This window comes from Porites lutea, chromosome 5 (assembly GCF_958299795.1).
Source record: "Porites lutea chromosome 5, jaPorLute2.1, whole genome shotgun sequence".
Taxonomy (NCBI): domain Eukaryota; kingdom Metazoa; phylum Cnidaria; class Anthozoa; order Scleractinia; family Poritidae; genus Porites; species Porites lutea.
Window position 1 is genome coordinate 4,675,752 of NC_133205.1, and position 20,810 is coordinate 4,696,561.

The window sequence follows — 20,810 nt, forward strand, 5'->3', positions numbered from 1 at the left end:
AATTACAGAAGGATTGTAATCAATCCTGCTAATCAAAGAGGGTTTGGGGCTAGTTGAAATGACTTGTGGGCTAGTACATGCTAGCTACAGCTTGCCCTAATGGCAGGCCGTAAAACTGACTTTCTTTGCACCCTGTTGATATTATCAAAATGAAAATTTCAAAATTCGACTTTGTATAACTCAAATGAAAGACACTAAACAGAAAATTTCTTATTTCCTCCTCTTAAATTTCATTATTATCACTTTCAGTCTTTGGTCAAAATGTTTTCCTTTAACGATTCACGTGAAACCTCTTCAAAATAAAATTCGAGGTATTTCGAGAATTTCTTTTTTTTAGAGCTTACGGTTTCCATCAAGAATAAAATGGCAATGCTCATGTTTGTTTTACACATACATCACGACTCTAAATTCCAGATTCCTTATTTTGAGAAAAAAAATTACAACAAATCTTAGAATAAGATTTTGTTCTCGTAAATTCAAACTGCCTGTTTAAATTACAGAAAAAAGAGTTCTTATCCTATGATTTGTTTTAAGTTTTTCTCGTATAATAAGAAAACGTTTTCTTAAATTGAGAGGTTCGGAGCAATCTCGAATTTGGAGTGATCACTCACCTTCTTTGGAGACTCCTTTCAGCTCATTCCATTTTCCATCCGACCCTCGAATGTGAATGACACTCGTGTCACAGTCGGGCAAAGCCTTCTCTAAAACTTCCCGGACAAGTGATACTTGAGGAGATTGAGTTACAACAGCAACGTGAAGGTCGCTGCATTTCAGCGCGGCTGTCAAGAAATGCTTGAAGGTGGGACGTACGCGTGAAACAAGAGCTTTACTTGTGAACTGCCAGCTTCCATGAGTGTGAATATTGATAATCGTTAGATCGAAGTCAACTGCTATTAACTTGACACTCAATGATACAAGTCTTTGCACCATGCTGGAGTATTTTTCCATGTTTTCTGCTAAATGCAAGCTAAGCTTTCCCCTTGAATCGAATGAACCCACAGCCTATGACATGACCAGCGGCAACAAAAGAAAATTATTCGTACATGATATAATTTACATCGAATTGTCCTAGGAGGGCGAAAAATGCTGTATTGTTTGAAGTACCACTAAAAATGTTTCATTTGAAAATCGCCAGGATTAATTGAATTTCAGCCTGGAAAGGGCGTACACCATTCACTTATTTTGCTGAATCTAAAAAAACACCCTAAAAAATTCGGTAATCAAAAAGACCTATTGCTTGATTTTTTAAGGTCTCAAAAGGCGCTCGAGAACACTGGACGCACGAGGACGCGATGAACGCACAGGGGCGGATCTAGGGGGAGGGTGCAGGGGGTGCGCACCCCCCCCCCCCTGAGATGACCTGCGGTTTTCTAATACAACTGGTATTCTGCAAAAAAAAACTATGTGGTTTATTGGTGTTGAAGTAGAGCAAGAGACGAGTCCCCCCCCCCCCCCCCCCCCTCCTAAAACAAATCTTGGATCCGCCCCTGACGGACGAGGGAGACTTTCCATACTCGCGCTCCTTGATTGATTCTCCCTTTTCCCTTCCCGCATGCGCAGGCCTTGCTGTGCCCGGCAACACTACGGGACAACATTTAATCGGCCTCATTTTTATGCATAATGATGTGAAGAATAGCAGCTAATTTCCTAATCATATTTCACCCTGAGGACCAAGAGAGGACAGACATTCTCTCCTAAGAGGACCCTAGTTTCATAGCAGAGGACATGAGTAGAAGTATTGACAAATAACTTGCAAAATATTGTCAAGAAGACTTAAAACTACTTTAAACTTAAGTAAGGAGACAAAATTTTTCAGCATGGGGTAAATAAGCCAAACGTTGGCAGCCCCTCCCTGGCTTCGAGCCTTGGAAAGCGGCAGAACGAGAAAACTGGTACAAAAACATGTGGGGCACCGCCCCTTATTCCAGATCATCATGATCACTATCATAATCATCATCATCATCTTCATCATCACCACCACCACCACCAGCATCATCATCGGTCTTCATGATCATCATCATTTTCATCGTCTTCGTCGTCATGACCTTCATCGTCATCGTCATCCCCAACATCGTAATCCTAACCACGAGTTCGTCGTGAAAGTCAACTCAGACGATCACTGCGTCTGGCGACAGTTCGCGATCCGAGCCAAAAGACTAGCAAACTCTTCCCTAAAATGCCTCAAAACTCGTCTGCATATTCCAGCAATACCTTAGCAGCAATGGCTTTTCATCGCGCGCCTTTGCTTTCTCGACTTTCCCACTATCTGAGAGCCCGCAATAGGGTAGTCTACTACACAGCCGTTTTTAGGAGCATTGCGTGACGACACTAAAAATGGCTGTGTAGCAGACTAGGAATAGGGTAACATATTGGAAACTACCTTTAGAGGAACAAAGCCAAAACATAGGAATGGCATGAAAATCTTACGACCTCGGAGACCTCGACCTCGTTTGCTACGTAGTCATAAAAAGGCAACCATAAATAACCAGATCTGGTAATGGCATCACCGAGTCTACCCGGTAGCCTAGCCGTTTCGCTCGGATGAGAGGTAATCTACGCGTATTACTACGGCGTACGGGTTTTCCACTAGCCGTAGAGAACGTTGCATCACAGTGGCGGGTCCAGGGGAGGGGCCTGGTTGGTCCGGCCCATTCCCCCTTATTTTTAGACCAAAATGAGCTCTCAAGGGCACCCCAAAAAAGTTTTTTGGAGACCGCTCCCCCCCCCCTTTTCTAAGGGTCTGGATGACCGTACCCCTCCCCTTATCTCAAAGTCTGGATCTGGCACTGAATCATAAAGTCTCTATTCTTCCTTTCCCTTGCCCTCGGCTAGGCAGGCTAAGCACAGCCCTTGTCTTTCTTTCCACACATACGTAAGAATGGAACGAGCTAGTCTGCATAACCGGCCGGTTTTGACGCACAAGCGCGAAGTGCGAGACCCACGAGAGAGAAGGAAAAAGGAGAGGATGTGGCTCATATTGGACAGATTGCAAAACAGTTAGCAATTATTGGATGAGTTTGAGTATTACCTGAAGAATTGAGATCGAGGAGGGTGTAATTGGCCTTGGCGGATAACACCCTCGGTGACCTCCATAATTCTTCAAATGATACGAAAGCCGAATTCAATAATTGTTTTATATTCATTCAGAATAATTCCTTGTTTAAAACAAGCTAAAACATGCTTACCCTCATCGATGTTATGTTCATCTACGATAGTGCATGTGTATCAGCAAGTTTGGGGGATAAAGGGTTGTTCAGTGCTGCAAATGTTCTCCAAATAGCAGATGTCGTCCGTTCAGTTGTCTTCTTGTTACAAGTTTCTCCTATATTTTGAGCCAATAGTTCGCCTATTTTTTCCTCGTCAAACGAGTGAAATGTTCCGCCATTTTGTACTCACTAAAATACTAAACCTCGTCCCCATGTCTTCTCGGTTAACTGTTCAATAATCTGGTAATTTGGTGCACAATTGAGGTCATTTTTTACATATCGCAAAATTCTTTTAAATTTGGTCGACAGTAGCTGGTTATGATGAGTTTTACGTGGGATTTAATCAAGAACGCGGGAATAGACGAATGTGTGAGGCTCGCGTGCTCCGCGCGTATGAGAATCTGTCACAGGCGGCGATTCGCGCCTTCAAAAACCGATTTTGAGAAAAATAATAATAAGGAAACGACTGTTTTGTGGTCTTACTTACAGAGTGAAGGGAAATAACTTAAGATCAACAGGCATGTACCAGCGTCGGCGTCTTCTTTAGAGAGGTATACGTTAAGAAAATAAAGCGCAGACTGCAATACCCAGTTCAATTAGCACTAAAATACGAAGACTCCGTACTGCTAGATGAAGCACTCATTCACCTTATACCTTAGTTTTATTTTACATTTTACATGGCAAAAAAGTGACCAAAAGGCTACGAATGCAAAGACTAAATGATTTATTGATGCATACCTTTTCCTATTCCAGTAGAAACATAATACAAAAATATCTCTCTAGGTTAATTTTAGCGGTTTGATGCATAAAACCCGTAAACTTCCCGTAATATAAACTATGCTTATATCAAACTATAACAAGGTGACACTCTTTTTTTTCACTGTTTTTTGAATTTTTTTTCTGATTCTGTGGAATTTTTATCTTTAAACACGAGGTAGAATCTGCGTCAAAACTAGTCGAGAAAAGTTGTCCTGTACGCAACACCTAATACCCCTTTCCAAACTTCCAAAAAAGATATTTGAACACAAATTAAGTTCCTTCCCCCCTCTCCCCTCAGGTTCAATGTTTAATCTATGGTCAAGTGACCTGTGGCAACGGCCAAGTGAATTTTGATCGGCTGCTGAGGGATGATATCGGTTTGTTATTTACACATATATATCTCGCGGCCAAATGAGTGTCTCGACAGTGTTGGCACAGATTGTATTATTCTACATATACTTCCATTAATCCCTATAAAAACACCTGCGAAAGTCCATCACAGCAACATTTTTCTACTGATTACTGTAAAGCTACTTCCAACAATCACCCTTGAAAAGAATAAAACGAATTCCGTATAACTTTAGCCAAAGTCCAGTCCGTTGGTCCTACATTTGCAGTACCCGAAGCAACAAAAAAATTTGTTACAAGTTCTTATCTTATAAATTGCGCCGGTGTTCTCCTCTCCACCGAAGCCATGGTTCGTTTTTATGGATGCGGTTCTTTACGGGCTGGCCTCGAAACCAGTTATCTTTGTCACCCCGCTTGTCGAAGCTCCACCAGTCTTTGGTTCCCCAGTAATCCCCGGAATATGAATTTTCCCCATCCCAGTAATTATCCTCGGACCAATCAGGGATCCAGAATCCAAGATTACAAGGTGCGTACGAGCATTTCACAGGGAGCATGATTGAATGCAAGAAGCTGGCACCGGTGTCACAAGTAAACAGGGCGGTAGTCTCTTGCATGTCTGTGGCCTTAGGACACATGGGGACGGAGATCAGGGTCTTTCCTACGCGTCCAGACTTAATTTTAATGTTCTTTCGCTCTCCATAGCAGACGAGATCGCTGACGATTGCGTTGCATGTGGAGTTGCGTCTAAAGAAGACCTTGGTATAGAATTCACCTCTAACTTTGGGATAGTACATCATTGGACCAATTTCCATGCCAGGGGTCATCATTTTGTGGCGGGGCATCATTTTGTCCATAATTCCGTGTGGGCGTCCCATCTTTCCCATTGATGGTCCCATGTGGCCCATCAGTGGTCTCATCATACCAGACATCATACCAGGGCGCTTCGTTCGTCCCATTGGTCCCATATGGCCCATCATTGGTGGCCTCATTCTGGGTCTCATACCAGGGCGCTGCATTCGTCGCATGGGTCCCATGTTTCCCATCATTGGTGGCCTCATCTCCGGTTTCATATGAGGTCCCTTTCCGCGAAGCTTCATTGCTCCCATGCGCATCTTTCGTTTCTTGTAACGCAAAAATGGTCCTTGTCTTATTCCCTTTTTCCTGGTCATCCTAATCCTCTCATGCCTTCTTCTCTGATACATTTTCTTCTTTCCGTCAGGAAAATCGCCACCCTCTGAGGGATCCATAACTTGGCACTTTTCCAGGCACATGTCGTCTCCCTCGTCACACTCGTCACAGGTGGGATGGCCAACTTCAACGTCACACTCCTCACCCTCGCAGTCTTCAATTATTACTTCAACTTCATGCCATTCCTTATCTTCAACTGCCGAAGCAAGAGAGGGATAGTATTAGTACGCGCACTACCTGTATCAATACTTCAGTTTTCGAGGCCACGTCAGAGGGCCTTATGCAAAAAATGCCACAGTCACATACATTTTTACTCTTACGCCATCTGCATGAGCATGAAATAGCCTGCGTTAAAAGTCTCTAGCGGCAAGCAGGAGTGAGGAGAGACGGCTGTATTTACTGGCTAAAGTATGGAAATTCAATTAATCCAACTCACCGTTTACGGATTACTATATCGAGTAAGAAAACTGTTAACACGATGAAATGGCTTGAAAGAAGCTTGCAGAAGAATACTGCAAGAACTCCGCGTACTTTCGAGATCAAAGGGCAAAGCCAAATTGGCCATTTTCAGGTTACGTTTGAGGCTGGGTCGGTGTTGTGTCGAATTGCACAATGGAAATGTTTTGATTGCGTAACTTCTTAATGGCCAATGAGAGAAGTTACAACATCCCAAAACAGTCCTAGTACTAGTAGTCCTAACCTTCAATTAGACACAAGACCTTTCGAGACTCACCCTCGAATTGAACTCAAAATGAGCAATGACCAGAGGAAACAAGAGACCAAGGAATGGCACAGTGGTGAGAGAACTCACCTTCCACCAATGTAGCCCGGGTTCAAATCCCAACGTCAACGCCAAATGTGGGTTGAGTTTGTTATTGATTTTCTCCTTTGCTCCGCCAGAGGTTCTCCCTGGGTACTCCGGTTTTCCCCTCTTCTCAAAACCCAACATTTCCAAATTCCAATTCGACCAGGAAAGGTAGACGACGAACATCTCTGTGAATGGGCTACCTCTAAAACCGTTATTTATTCATTTATATATTTAGTAACTCACCTAGGGGTTGCATTAAGCCCTCTAAAGCGCGTAGGAACCTGGGACCAAGCCACACCTGGTAGGTCTGGTTGACAAAGGGAATGGGCTTCAAACTCTTGGTCTCCTTTCCAAATATACTCTCTACGAACATCTTGTCCGGGGTTAAGACTTTCTGTGCCTCGAGTAAAGCTTTGCTCAACTTCCATCGCCATACCCCATCATGCATGTTGCACGTGGCAAGTGCGTGGGATGGAACGCGACCAAAGTTACACTCTTTGATTGATTTCATAGTATCATCGGCAATGTCTATTTTTGTTCCATTGGGACACATAAGGACGAAGTCATCTTTGTTTAGGCTATGCAATGTCACAGCTTTATCAAAGGTGTATCCATCGATAAAAGCGACATCACCATTTTCTTCGCTTAGGCACTTAAGGGCTCCTGGGTAGTCATAGAAAGCTTCGCTGATGGTATCCATGGAACATTTTTTGTCTCCTTGTCCAATGCAGGCATCGCACATCTTCTCTCGGAAGTACTTGATGTCTCTGTTTTCCCACTGCAGGAGTTTAAATTGGCTCATGAGCCACTGTAACCGTGCACAGAGCAAAGACATCCTAAAGATTATGAAAAGGTCAAGAATATTGAGTTATATGACCATTTGGCATTAGCTTGCAGTGCCGGATCCAGACCTTGAGATAAGGGGGAGCCGATCATCCAGACCCTTAGATGAGGGGTGGGGGCGCCGGTCTCAAAAAACATTTTTTTGGCCCTTTGGGCCTCAGTTTGGTCTAAAAATAAGGGGGTGCCCAGCCCTCCCGGACCCCTCCCCTGGATCCGCCACTGGCTTGTTCCAGGCGTTCAGGTAGTGAGAATAAAATGAAATATATACGGCTAAGAACTACAGACTGAGTGATAACGTCCCTCTTAGCTGTCGACAAAGTTTTTTAGCAACTGCTCAGTAAAACAAGTGATTGAGAAACTCGACCTCATCTTTTCCAGATCTGAAGGCTAGAAAAGTACAATTTAAAGTACACTGTATTTAATGCTTTTTTCCTACAGCGTATCCTTTAGTCACTCTTAGCTGTTGAGCCAATCTATGTCCTATAAAGTCTGAAACAGCAAACTATGTTTCCAGTTTACCTGATGAAGGTGTCCTGATGTAGTGGCTTGTGATTTGATTGCAATCCTGACTTCCTTGATTGCTTGTAATCAGTGAACTCTGTATCCATCCAGGACTTGAATATCGTCCAGTCGTTGTTAGTCCAATCCTTAGCGTATTGTCCGCAGTTTTCATTTTCATTCCACCGATGCTCAGCCCACCCCATGAACATGTGCCATTCCTCCTCGATCCAGCCCTCTGGCATCTGAAACGCCCAGCTAACCAATTCCCATTTAGGTACTTTCATGGTACAGAAATCTTTGATGCCTTCATAGTTGTCCCAGGAGAAGTCCTTTTTAAGCTTTAAAAAAATCGAGAAAAAAGCTTAGGCTCTGGTTAAACGTCGTGCCGGTCATAGTACAACCTAGTTACACAAGAGTTAACTGTGTAGGGGACAACTGAATCAGTCTGAATTTGGTCTAGCACTCTAGCTGGAGAGAGTCGTAAGAATCAACTGCCACTCTAGAGTGTCAGATATTTTCTCACCCTCTGCAGAACTAACGCTTTTGTGCCGCACCAACTGAATGAAGCTTTAACTTACTGAAGATCTACAATGACTCAATTACCGTTGTTTTGCAGTATCCAATTCATCAGTTGGAAAGGCACATCGATGCAGAACATTTGAGCTGGGTCTATTTTGTACAGGTTATCTAAGTATCCTAGATTCTCTGTCAGTAAAAATCCAAGTATTTTAGACATATTGATAGAGCGGTTTCGTATGACCTTGAAAATAGTTTTATCAGTCAGTCATGGAAAAGATCTAAACACGCCCTCATCGTTTAATCGTCTTTGAAAACCCTGATATAACATGCGTTATAATGTCAATGTTGAGACCGGCAGTTAAGCGGTCAAAAGCGTTCCTTATACACGATGTTGGACGAGAATGTTTCGTCGTTCAGAAAAGTACGGTTTCACTTGCACCTCAGCGCTCGGCACTTCTCTTGCGTTTTTAAAAGTACCCGTGTGCTGACTATACAACGCACTCGGCATGTTGCGTCTTTCCTAATTACCTTTTCTAGTGCCTCGTGAACCTCAGGTGTGTGGTACTTATGCATGCTTGGATGCTCTGACTTCATCATTTGGATCATCTTCTGGAACAGCGGGGAATCAAAGTCTTGCACCTTATGCACTGATTCGTATTCGTCACCATTTCCAGTCTGTTTGTCTTGCCACTTTCGCCACAAAGGAGTTTTGTAAAACTTCTCCCAATGGACGTCCTTCTCTCGCAGTAGAGATATCCAATCCATTGTAAGCGACAAAAGCGTTTGGTTGGTAAGATCCAATGTGTTCACTCCAGGGACACAGCTTTTGTCAAAGTGATGCCTGCAAATTTCAAGGCAATGCTAATTAGTGCCTTAGTGGTATCGAAATGGTATAGAGATAATAAACTATATTTGTTTTCCATTTTAGATCCCATGATTGACCATTTTAGCACGTCATTTGCTTTTGGCTTTTCAAAGGCCCTTTTTCTTAACATATTTTTTAGAAAGGCCCGGTAGACATCAAGACTTTAGGCGGAGTCGCCTGTTAGACTTGCGACCACCAACTTATCCGAGAGTGAGAGGCAAGGGAACAGTTCCGAGAATGAGGACCTTTCTATATAGAAAGAAACGAGATAATCATGATGATGAACCCTTTAAGCCCTAAGAGTGATCATAAGCTTCAAATTTCTCCTTGTAATATCAATGCTTTGTAAAACAGAGTGGTCATGAGAATTACGGACATGATCACACAAGATGAATTTGCTTGATATTTTATCATCTTCTCCACGCTACTTCTTTAGGAAGTGAATGGGACAATAAATGAGAATTCAAATTTTGATCTTAGGGTTTAAAGGGTTAATAACCGCCATCTCTGTCCCAAGTTGTTTAAAATGGCTAAAGCACAGCACTATCAACTGGCAGGAGCTTGAATAAGCCACTATCCAGCTAGTGGATAACGCAATTGGTTTCCGTACAACTTATACACTGGATACCACTAAACTATTTAAAACACTTAACGGTGGCCTGGTCAATTATTATATAACCACGAAGAATGAAACTTACGCAATTGATTTCAAAGGTGAGCCCATTCGTTTCATTGTGCCATTTGCCATAAGCCAACCCATAGGATGAAGGAATCCGCTGATCTTATGGACGCCTGCGTTACACATCTTCCATCCGCGCATGTCTTCTGAGAGGTCACTACTGTCTTTGAGCATCACACCGATGGTAATACTTTCTGTCCATGGGTCGCTTATGCTGTGAATGACAAATATTACTTAATAAAGCTATACAATCACATAACTTTTCCCAACTTCTTTTTAACTTGGTAATACTGGCTTTTAAATTCCTTTCAGCTTATTCTATAGATATGTCGTTTTTAAGCAGAAGAACTGAGCTGTTGTAAGCGGACCCTGTTTGGTACCCGGAAAAAAGGCCCGCTTAACATCTATCCCACTTAAGGACCAATGCAGTTTCTGTATTTCGCTGGGACCAGGATTATGTGTAAGCCTATTGGAGGTGTCAATAAGTGGAGGTTCGACTGACTGTATTTCGTCCAAGCTTACAAATGTTTTCTTCCCCCAAATGTCGTCATCATTTAATTTGTGTGCATTTCCGCCTAAAACATCTTTACCCTGAAAATGATTTGCCAAGAATGTTTTGTCGAGAGCATTCATTCTAGCTGATTTTTTAGTGAAAGTTTTTATGGCTTGAGTGGTAATGGATCCGGACTGGTATCTTCTTTACTGTTATCTTTTTAGTTACTTGCCATATTGAAACTATTTTTATTATCACCGGTCAGTTACAGCCAAATTCTATAAGATTGTTCAAAAGCCTTATTTTTATAGAGGTCTTCTATAGCTTTTTTTTTGCTTTGCTACCACAGCTCCAGTAAAAATAAACCGCGTAAAGGAATCTCACGCAATCTCACTCTTCCTTAAGTGATTTCAGTTATATTCAAATTTCCCCTATTGGTACCCAAAAACCTTCCGATAATGGCCAATAACGTCCCAATCTCGGACCGAGAAGTCATTTCTTCACAGCACTGATGTATACTTACTTCTTCTTGTTCTGCCCAATGATGGGAGCCAAGTTATACTCTCTTCCTGCGGTGAACATTTCCGTAGCATTGAGATAAACCAGGTCTGCCACGTTCTTTGCAATCATTTCAGTGCATTCTTTCTTACAAGGTGCTTCGACACAGCCCCAGGAAATGTTTTTGACTCCTGCAAAGAGATATGCACAAAGATTCAACTCTGACACCAGGTACATTTTGAACCTTTCGAATACTTACGGCCATTTTAAATCGACTCGGTAAGAAAATAGAAGCCTCTCATAATTGCCTATGTTCAAAATGTTAAATGGTTTGAACCTCAACATCATGCTCTCAAGAGGAACGGATTTTCGAATCAAGCTGACTTTTGGTGGAACGCTGAGAAAATTTTAAAGTCAAAATGGTGACAAAAGTCACGATTTTGAACCTTCTGTCTGACAGAATTCAAGCATGCTTTCGTTTTACAATGCATGTGGTTACTCAGTTTGTTTGATCTTTACCCACCATCTATGGTCTCGAAGTGCTCGATCATATCCTTACACTTCTCCATTTCATCTTTTCCGACGACGCAGAAGAACGCGCGAGGCTTAGGCTCAAGTTGTTCACATGTCTTCCAGATGTTCTCTGTATCCTTCGTAAGGTATTTCTCGTGAGTTCGCTTTTCCTGAAAGTAAAACATTTGAAATTTATTTTACTTTTTATATCTAAGTGCCCCTCTCCCAGAATCTAAGCTCCTGTGATTAGACTTCAGCAAAAATTTTATAGGATGGAACAGTGACCTATGGCTTCTGCCGAGATTTTAGTTTTACCGTGATGAACAAAGAAAAAAAATTGTTTGAGAAGCGTGGTCAAATATCAAACGAAATGTGCACAAAAATCGCGGATGGATTGCGAGCAGAGCAGCAGCTAGCGTGTAAAGTGTTCTCTATTTGAAGGTATGCTCCATCTCCTCACATGATCATTCTCTTAATTCCTGGACCACGAGTTCTACATTTATGATACAAGAAGATGAATGAAGGAAACGCCCCTAAACGGGAGACTTTGCTCTACGTTTTCTCTTTTTAATCAGATGTTAGCTTGCGAATACACGCTCCTCTTATCGCTCACCACATCTAACAACCCCTCGCGATGAGACGCAGCTTACCCAGAGCCGGGTTGTTCAAAGCTGGGTTAAGATAATCCAGAGTTAGTGCGTAATTTGAACTCAGATATGAGAGCTTAAAAAGCAAATTCAGTTTGATTCTCTTTGCCTACAATTTGATGATTCGATATTCTGAAAAGAATTAAAATTACGGAGAAAGTGCTTTTGATAAAAAGAAACCCAGGTTAAAATTTAACCCCGAGTCAGCGCTAGCCGGTGTTCGAACAACTGGGTCGGGGTGTATAAATGGATACCGGGGACATTCTAACCGCGGCTAAACTTGCGATAGAATAACATGTCCACCTAGGGGGAAGCCCTTATTCTTATTCTTTTAGAAGCTTAACGCGACAAAAACCAAGCTAGTGGCTCCTAGTGCACCTTTTCTTTTTACGTTTTTTTTTACTAAAAGGTTCTGATTTGTTGTTGCCTGGATCGAATCCTAAACGTCTTCCATCGCATTCTAAGCTCTTACAAAGGGAAGCGGAGAAAAGATAAAAACCATAACGTGTACTATACTCTCCTTTCTTATAGGAAATGTTCATCTAAACGTTAAACAGAAGTTAAATTACGAATTAACTTACTTTAGGTATGATCTCCAGGGAGCAACTGTGATCCTTGAAAATAAGATCCTTGTTCTTTATCCGGTCCATGTCCTGCAACTTGTCATCCTCGCTGCCATCATCACCCATCCTCTTGGCGCAATATGGAGCGGATTCAAACAAGCTGAACGCGTTCACTGAGCCTGATGACGAGAAAAGAGTGGAGGCGTTTTTGAGGGCATTGGTGCAGTTCGTGATCCAGTCTTCGGGCTTGTGAGAAGAGACCATCAACACCTGGCAAAAAAAATGTATAAATATAATATGTAGCCGGATTTTTGAAAACGTTACCACCAAATGGGCCTTTTGTGTCCAACCACTTTTTTTTCCGCCAAAAACTATTTCCAAAGCGGCCGTTATAAAAACTAAGAGTGCAACCATTGTTTTTTCTCTTCTCCTCCTTTTTCCTCCCGCCTCTTTCTTTTTTTCCTTTCCTTTTCCTTCGTTAGTGTGATTTTGGAGCTTATCGGGCCCAAGGAACCTTCCTTTTGACGCCTTTCCCATGACTCAAATAACGGCAAATTTCCTTAGGTTGGTTTTCAAAAAAATCGGCTAGATATATAAGGACAAGTGTAGGCTCGATATCGCCGCTTCGAGAGAGACCATGTTCCTCCCCAAGAACAGCGGCTGGTAACCGGGCCAAAGGCAAGTGATGAAACCACCACTTTAGAAACGAAAGAGAGACTGGACCTTGTTAGCTTTTGCAAAGACCTCTGGGAAAAAGTTGGCCAATAGCTGTGCGGGAACAATTCGGCTCCAGTTCCCACACCGTTTCTGAAAACAGGGCTTATAGTGTAATGTTGTCAATACTGGCGGCAGGAAGCTCAGCCATATTTAAGGGCTCAGCATTTTTTCAGCAACCTTTGGATTTTCGTATTCATTTTTAAAACTGGAGCAACCTTCACGTTGAAGCAACATATCATAGAGAGAATAGCGCCATGAATGAAGTTTTCTTTCTTTCTAGATCGTTGAAATGTCTGTAATGGCAGTCAATAAGAAGAAGAAGAAGAAGGGAGAACAGCTGTCTCAAACTCACTATGTGAGGACATTACATTAATACATGTTACTGATAATACATAACGTACACTCTAGCGATTCACAAGACGACATTTTTCCATTTCTTACTCTCCCTATATAACCCTATAAATCACTACGATTCGCAATATTAGCAGCTGCATTAATTTTTATTATGCCTTCACATAATGAGTTTGGGACACCGGTGAAGTAAGCACTAAACACTTTATTTATGACTGGTCGCGAGGGAAACAGTTATAATAATTTTGTTTCCCAAAAATCTCAATGTTTACGCCGTGGGAAACATTGAGATTCAGCATAACGGGCGGTCGTCAGTCAACATTAGGGACTTTAAGATCCAACGACGCGGACGGTAACGAGAACGTCAAAAAAACAATAGGTTTGATTAGCAAAACAACAACTTTGCACGTGCACCATGCTTTTTTGTACATTTCTCCGCCCGTTTTTGCGAGACTACGACGTGAACATGCCTAATTTCGCGTTTTACGGAGGACGTAAACAAGCAACGACGAAATTTTATCTCTCTTACTGTACTTGGATATGGTGCCGAGGAATTCAGCTCCAGGAGGGTTCGCCTACATTCGACAAAGTAAGTGGGTAGGAATAATTGCGATAAAGACTGAAAGAACGTAAATTCACTTTTTAAGCGACGTTCTCATTACCGTCGCGTCGTTGGATCTTAAAGTCCCTATTCCCAAGCAACAGCGCACTGTTACCCTCTGACGTCATGGATTTTGCAATTTTGCCCGCTAAGGGATTTTGGCGGGAAACAGTTTGATTGTTAGATGTCATGTGACCTTGAGGTTACCAATGAGGATGCGCGCTGATGGGAAAAATTGGGGACTTAAAGATTCAACGACGCGACGGTAACGAGAACGTCGCTTTTAAGCGAATATAACTTAGCCTCGCGAAACAAAATTAACTTTTTCCCTCGGGAACAGTCATTAAGTATTTATTGTTCTCATTGCAAAACCAACGCAAAGCGTTGGAGCATACCTGAGGGTGTTCCACTGCCAAATGACAAGAGGACTTTGTAAAAACATTGCTCGGAGTCAGCTCCAGTTTCTTCTTTTCGCACAGGATCTTGAATTCTTTTGAGAGAGCTTCGAAGTTCATCATGACATCATAGGTGTGAAAGAACCCAACATCTCCTTGCCCCTTGCTAAGGCAATCCTTTGCGCCATTAAAGCCGTAGTATTCTTCCTTGACCGACAGGGTCTCGCAGAAGTCCTCATCATCGTGTGACCCTTTAGATTACACAAGGAATCAGCGTGAGTTAAGGTCGCCGGGGAACTTTGAGGTCTTTCTTGTTATGCATTTATTTAAGCGTACGCACGAAGAACAACGACTGATATCGATATGTTTGCGAGATGAGCGCATATTTAAATTGTTCACGCGCACGGGTGGGGTAATAATAATAATAATAATAATAATAATAGTAATAATAAAAATGATAATAATAATAATAATAATAATAATAATAATAATATGGAAATAACAATGAGGAAATCTTTAGAAATTTCAAATTTAATATCAAAACTCTTTGTCATTATTTTTTCGCCTCAAAAATCCTTCAAAACATTGCTTGAAACTCGTGCTTTAGTCGGGACACCTTGGGGAGTCTCAAAATTTGACTTTTCCGACAATTTTGTGTCCAAGAATTCACGTCACCAGCTGGCACTGGAGAGGGGTAAACTTGGTAGACTGTAGTGTGTTATGTATTGAACTGAATCCTAAAATAGCACTTTTATAAAAAGATATAAGGCATTTATTTAAGGGATGACAGATTTTGTTTATTTAAACGATTATATCTTGCTGGTAGACTTTAAATTGCAAAATCTGCTTAATTCATGACACTAGAGGTCTTAACTGATCATTTTTTAAATAAAATCACAGAGTGCTGTCTTTTAGCTTCTATTCTTTCCGCAAACTTGAACACTATTTCCCATTTGTGGTACAGCTGTGGCTTAAAGCATCGCTGCAAAGCGCGATCTACCAAATAAAAAATAACCCTCCTAAATTCCTATCATTTCAATATGCCTGCAAAATTTTATCCAAATAGCCCCTAAAACAGCCGAGATATAAGCGTTTTAACAGATGTAGCAAAGCAAACATTTTGTCTTATGAATTTATTCATACATAGGTGTCCCCCGCGGCCTTAAAAGCATGGAAAACATTGCTTTGCCAGTCCCCCATCTTATTCCATGATCCTTATTAGGACCGAACATTTCACTTTTGACGGTGGGGGGGGGGGGGGGGGGGGGGGGTTAGGGCATTATATTTGGACAGTGGCTTTTTCTCTTAGCCTAATGCTGGAACCAAAAAAAACATTTACAGAGATACATTGACCGAGAAGGCCTGGGAAGAGGACGTTCTGAGACTAAGAAGGTAAGCCCCTTGCAACCTCTTGCGCACCAGTTTGTAGACTGCAGAACAGCCCGTATTTTTGCGTATTAAAGTACGCGCGAGCAGTCAAACAAAAGGTCTTGAACGAAGCTGAAAAGAGAGAGCGAGACTGGGAAGAAACACGTAAAATACGGGTTTTTTTCTCTCGCTTCACACGCCCTACGGGCGCGTGAGGCTCGCGAGATCTCAAACGAGCACGCAAAAATTATCTCGGCAAAAGGGCTACACCGAAACACTCCAACAAAGGGATATAAACCCTTTTTGGTATTCTCAATAACTAGCTCTCCAATTCGTGCCAGATATTTTGACACTTAACATAACCTGTCAATCTAATTGTAGCCTTTAAATCTGTGAACAAAATCCTATACGGTTTTGGCAAGCAAATGAACGCTGATTTGGCAGAGCTTTCGCATGATACTATTGATTTGTCGGATTTCTGTGGCAAAACACATGAGGGAAAAACCATTTGTCATAAAGTACACAGCAAGTTGAGCTCCATAAAAAATAAATTAATGTTCATTAAAGAAAAAGAATTATATTTAAACTTATGCAAGGAAGATAGTCACTTTGTTCATAGGTAAATAAATAATGAATTAATGGATATATAGTCGAATCAATCCCTACGGGCCAAGCTGCACTCCGCCGGCAATTTCTATCGCTTTAAAATCCAGATGATTCAGAAATTGGGGAGGGCGCTTAAAGCAATATTTTTCTTTCTTCTTTTAATTGATCACTAGTTTTAAGTTTTATTTTGTTTTCTACTTTCTTTGCTTAATCTACCTTTTCCGCAGCATTTGGTGGTTTTTGAGAGTTAATAAGTTAATAACTCTTCTTCAAGCTGGATTAAAGACTTTGAGTCCGGAAGAATTTATTAGCAAGAGAACAAAAAATCAAAATCTTCTACACGTAATACGCAGATTACAGAAGATTACTTTTATCCTGCAAACCGGAACCAAATTGTTTTCTTAAAAGATGTCCACTCTGTAACTCCGGAAAAATATAACTTGTTTCATTCATGACTCTGTTTCGATTTTCTTCAGGTACGAACGATAACCTTGGAGCAGGTAGTGACACGCGAGTCCCTTCTGTTTCCCGATCATTTACTAGCTATCTTTGTTGTATATGCCCTTAATATTTCTTTATACGTGTCCCCTGGTAATCTTACCTTACAGTTTAAAGGTTACTACTATGCTAATTAAGATATCGAAGTTGAGAGTATCCGCACCAATAATTCGAACGCGTCCAAACTGGTTAATCACAACGTGACCTACACAAAAATGAACTTTCATTTCCGTGGTACGAAGTTTGCCAAAACAAGATTTTGCGTCAGGGGCACCCAACGGAAATATAGTTCAAAACCACTTAAACATAGCATTGTTAAACGTAGTTTAGTATTTTAACGTTAGATATAGGCATATTTTTATCCCCTAAAAATTTTTCATCTGTTCGGATTTCCTAGCTGAAAGTCTAGTGATCCGAAAATTATAGGAATCAAAACTTACCTTTTCGAAAATTTCAGCCAGAAAAAAGGCTCCCGAAAAATATAGGTGACCTTTCTAGGGTAAACATCCGTTAAAAATGTGTAATTATACCCTTTTTTAGATGTTCGAAAATCCAAGGAGAGGCCGGCAAGAAAGAAATTTTACAACAAATGTTCCGAAAATTCTAGATCTCAAATCGTCTTCCGAGCAGATATTTTCCGAAAATTGACGTTGGGTGGCCCAGTTTGCGTCAAAAATTCGATGGAAAAGTGAAGTAACCTTTGACCATGGATGCTTTAAAAAAAAATTTTGTTGGTTTTTTTTTGCTTTTTCTTGTTTTGTTTTTGAGTGCGCGGTGTGTCATTTTCACGATGACAATTCAAGTCCCTATCAACAGGGTAAAATTTGACCGTGAATACTATAAAGCCCGAATTTTTTCGCTTTGTACGTGTCTGTGTGTGTTTTTCTGTTTTTAAGTCTGGAAAAAAAAGAGGAGGCGGAGGGACAGATTAAGATTCTGCGTTATACCACTCGGTTTATGAAACACTCACTGGTCTGTTAAGCCGTTTAAAAAAGCGGGGAGGGGTGCTTACTCATAAACAATTCAAGCGAAGAAAGCGGAGTGAAAAAATGACAAAACAGCCACTACAGACAAACACGACTGACCACATTTCCAAGACTCTACATTTTCCAGCAACAGAGTAAACGAAACATATAAAATATTTTTCTCTTTTTTCTCACCCATCTGTAGTCCAAACGTCTCAAAGACCGTGTCATGTAATACGAAACGTTTCTGGCCTCTCAAAAAACATTATCGCCTGAATTAACTAAGAGTACGGGTTTTAGCAATTTACGTAACAGCGATATGTATTCAGTAAAAGACTAATGAAGTAGAATAACTATGTATTACATTACTATATTACATCCAAAATAGTAACATGTCACTTTCCGACATGAGAAAAACAAGACAATTAAGTGATGTAATTATTTTTTGGCATTCTGTTATAAAGGTCAAGATTTTGTTACTGTTTTTTCTTGATCGTGAATAAGCAAAATAGGATTTCATATGATGATGATGGTATTTATAATAATAATAATAATAATAATATTACGCTGATTTCAATTTTTTTTACTGAAAAAAAAAAAAACTAAGAGGGGATTGAAAAATTTCATTTTGACCTACCTTGACATAGTTTGCACAAAGATCCTGGATTCGTCATGTTTGGATTAAATTCTTCATGTTGAACCCCTGGGACACAGCTCTCTTTGAAAAACTCTGCCACGCTTTCGTACACGTTCCCAACTTTCGGGATCACGTCTTTGTTGATGAGAGAACACATCGGAGATTTGAAGCTGGCCGTTATGTCTACGCCTGAATGGCAGGATTTTCGATCCTTCAGGTCTTTAAAGCCATTGATGTGGGTGTCAGTCTTCTTGACTAAGGCTATGGAGTAGTGTTTAAGGCGACCATACGCGTCTTCAAAACCGGAAAATTTGGAACCGTAATCTTGAATGGAGCTGTGGTCTTCTTTTTCTGACATGATCGGAATAAGATCGTACACCTTCCCAGCCTTGTAAATCTCTTCTCCCTCGGCCGTCATGATGTCTGCACGGCCTCGTTTAATCTCTTTCATGCATTCCTCCTTGCAGCCCTTCATCACGCAACCCCATTTCAGCCCAGATTGCAGCATGTAGTTGAATTCGGTCGTCATTCTCTTGCACTTTTTCATTTCACTCGGGTTTGTGACGCACCAGCGGGCTTGGGGCACCATGTCAGGGGAATGGGGTCTCTTCATACCGGGCATCTTCAAACCTTGCCATTGTTTTGGTCCCTCATCACGACTAGGCTTTGTTTTCCAGTCTTCAAAGTACCGCTTCCTCCGGTCGTCGATTCCCTTCCCCGGGTAGTCGATTCCCGCCTTAACAGTTCGATCTTTCCCTGAATGAAATGAATTAATGGAGCAGCCGGTAAATGTGCGACCCACGCACAAAAAAAAGTCTGCAGCTAATGGTGTTAAAAATTTACCAAGTAAAGTAAGAAGAAGGGGGAGGTGTCTATTATTTATGTATTATCAATTTGCTCCTCTCTCCTTGGAGTAATTAACGTGAGGTCATGGATAAATAAGCTATGAAATCTTAAATCAGGGGCACCCAAAGACGGTTTCTTCCAAAATATAAGATTGAGTGCGGCAAAAACAAGATTTACTCAGTCAAAGTTTAGAATGCTACACCTCTTGCACTGTGTAGTGCTAGTAACCTTCGCGCGAGAGAAAAAAGAAAGAGAACCACTGTTCAAGCAGACTCTCAAGGTCACGTTTCACATTATCACGAGCTTATGAGTCGTGTTTGGCCTGTCAACGCCTATTTCTTACGTTGAAAACACTTTTAAGGCTATGCAAAGTACTTTTACATCTCTAGAAATGCATTCTAAGCGGCGCTACAAACGTTTTATCTGTTCGGTCATCGTAGGCGAACTTAAGTCTTTTCGAAATTTTAAATTACAAGGGCTTCAGTATTATTTTTCCGAAAATTTTAGGTGCAATCAACATGGCTCTTGGTGCAATTTAACGTTTTACGAAAGTAAGAATTTTTCTGATTCCTCTCTCCATCACATTTTAGAAACCAAGAATTTTAGGTTTCCTTTTTCTATGAAAAATAGTGTAACCTGGGTAGCAAAATATGAAAAATTAAACTTCTGAGAATCGTAGGGAATTTATTGGATAAGCTTCGAAAATTGTACATGAAAGGAACGTTCACCTATTAAAAATTTTTAGCCGTCCTTAAGCAAAAGAAAATTCTAGGCAATAATTTGCTCCTCCGAACATTACAGAAAACAGTCCGTGCCGGGTGCCCCTGTTAAATTTGGTCTAAAAAACGGACTCAACACCAACTTAGAAAGCCAGGTAAAATTACACCGCGAGACCTTTTCATGGAAATCTACGGAAATATGGATTACAATAACGAAACAAAATAAAGGAACAACTATCATGAAAGGAAGTTACCAGCTGGGAACTGTGGAAATCCTTCCACCAAGGCGAGGACGACAGGCAGTAGAGCCAGAAGCACTTTCATGTTGCAAGGCTGCTGTAAGGAAAGAGCTGACAAACACAAATGTTGTGCACTTCAATTTATAACCCTGAAAATCGCCTGATCTGCGGATCTGTCCTAACGTGATTGCATTCTTGTCAGATTGCCAGTTTTATCGCCTGAGAGTTATGCGCTCGCATTTCCGATTTAGAGCGATTGATTTCACTGACTTCACGCTGAGCATATGATCTTTTTTGCACTTTAATATTTTTCTGACAAACGTGCACGTATCGCTTTCCCCTTTAAAGTTCCGGCTGTTAGGTAACAAAGAAACACGAAAACTAGGAACACAGAAATCATTCATTTGAATTTCATTTAAATTTCGAACGAGAAAAAAA

The 20,810-nt window shown here is 41.1% G+C and overlaps 2 protein-coding genes across 2 annotated transcripts in view; both read right to left on the reverse strand.

The window, feature by feature from the left end:
* Positions 1–973, reverse strand: part of LOC140938806 (uncharacterized) — a 6,401-nt gene extending 5,428 nt beyond the window's left edge. The window contains exon 1 of the mRNA XM_073388335.1: positions 612–973. Coding sequence (XP_073244436.1) covers positions 612–948 — 337 coding nt within the window. The 5' untranslated portion in view covers positions 949–973. The remainder of the gene's footprint in view (positions 1–611) is intronic.
* Positions 974–3,913: 2,940 nt separating this feature from the next.
* LOC140937577 (major yolk protein-like) lies at positions 3,914–20,543 on the reverse strand. The gene is made up of 11 exons (XM_073387133.1): positions 20,388–20,543; positions 18,569–19,324; positions 14,495–14,745; positions 12,449–12,700; positions 11,231–11,390; positions 10,733–10,898; positions 9,736–9,930; positions 8,701–9,013; positions 7,672–7,991; positions 6,553–7,145; positions 3,914–5,697 (listed from the first exon to the last, which is right to left on the reverse strand). Exons 1-11 carry the CDS (start codon positions 20,455–20,457, stop codon positions 4,622–4,624), a joined length of 4,152 nt encoding a protein of 1,383 aa, XP_073243234.1. The 5' UTR covers positions 20,458–20,543; the 3' UTR covers positions 3,914–4,621.
* Between the last annotated feature and the right edge of the window lie 267 nt (positions 20,544–20,810).

Bases quoted from the DNA above. Each gene is read 5' to 3' on its own strand.
- LOC140937577 (XM_073387133.1), bottom strand. From the start codon at position 20,457: ATGAAAGTGCTTCTGGCTCTACTGCCTGTCGTCCTCGCCTTGGTGGAA. The intron at 10,899-11,230 runs GTGGGTAAAGAT...ATCTCTTTGCAG, and splicing joins GCACTTCGAGACCATAGATG to GAGTCAAAAACATTTCCTGG. The intron at 5,698-6,552 runs GTGAGTTACTAA...TTGCTTCGGCAG, and splicing joins GGGCTTAATGCAACCCCTAG to TTGAAGATAAGGAATGGCAT.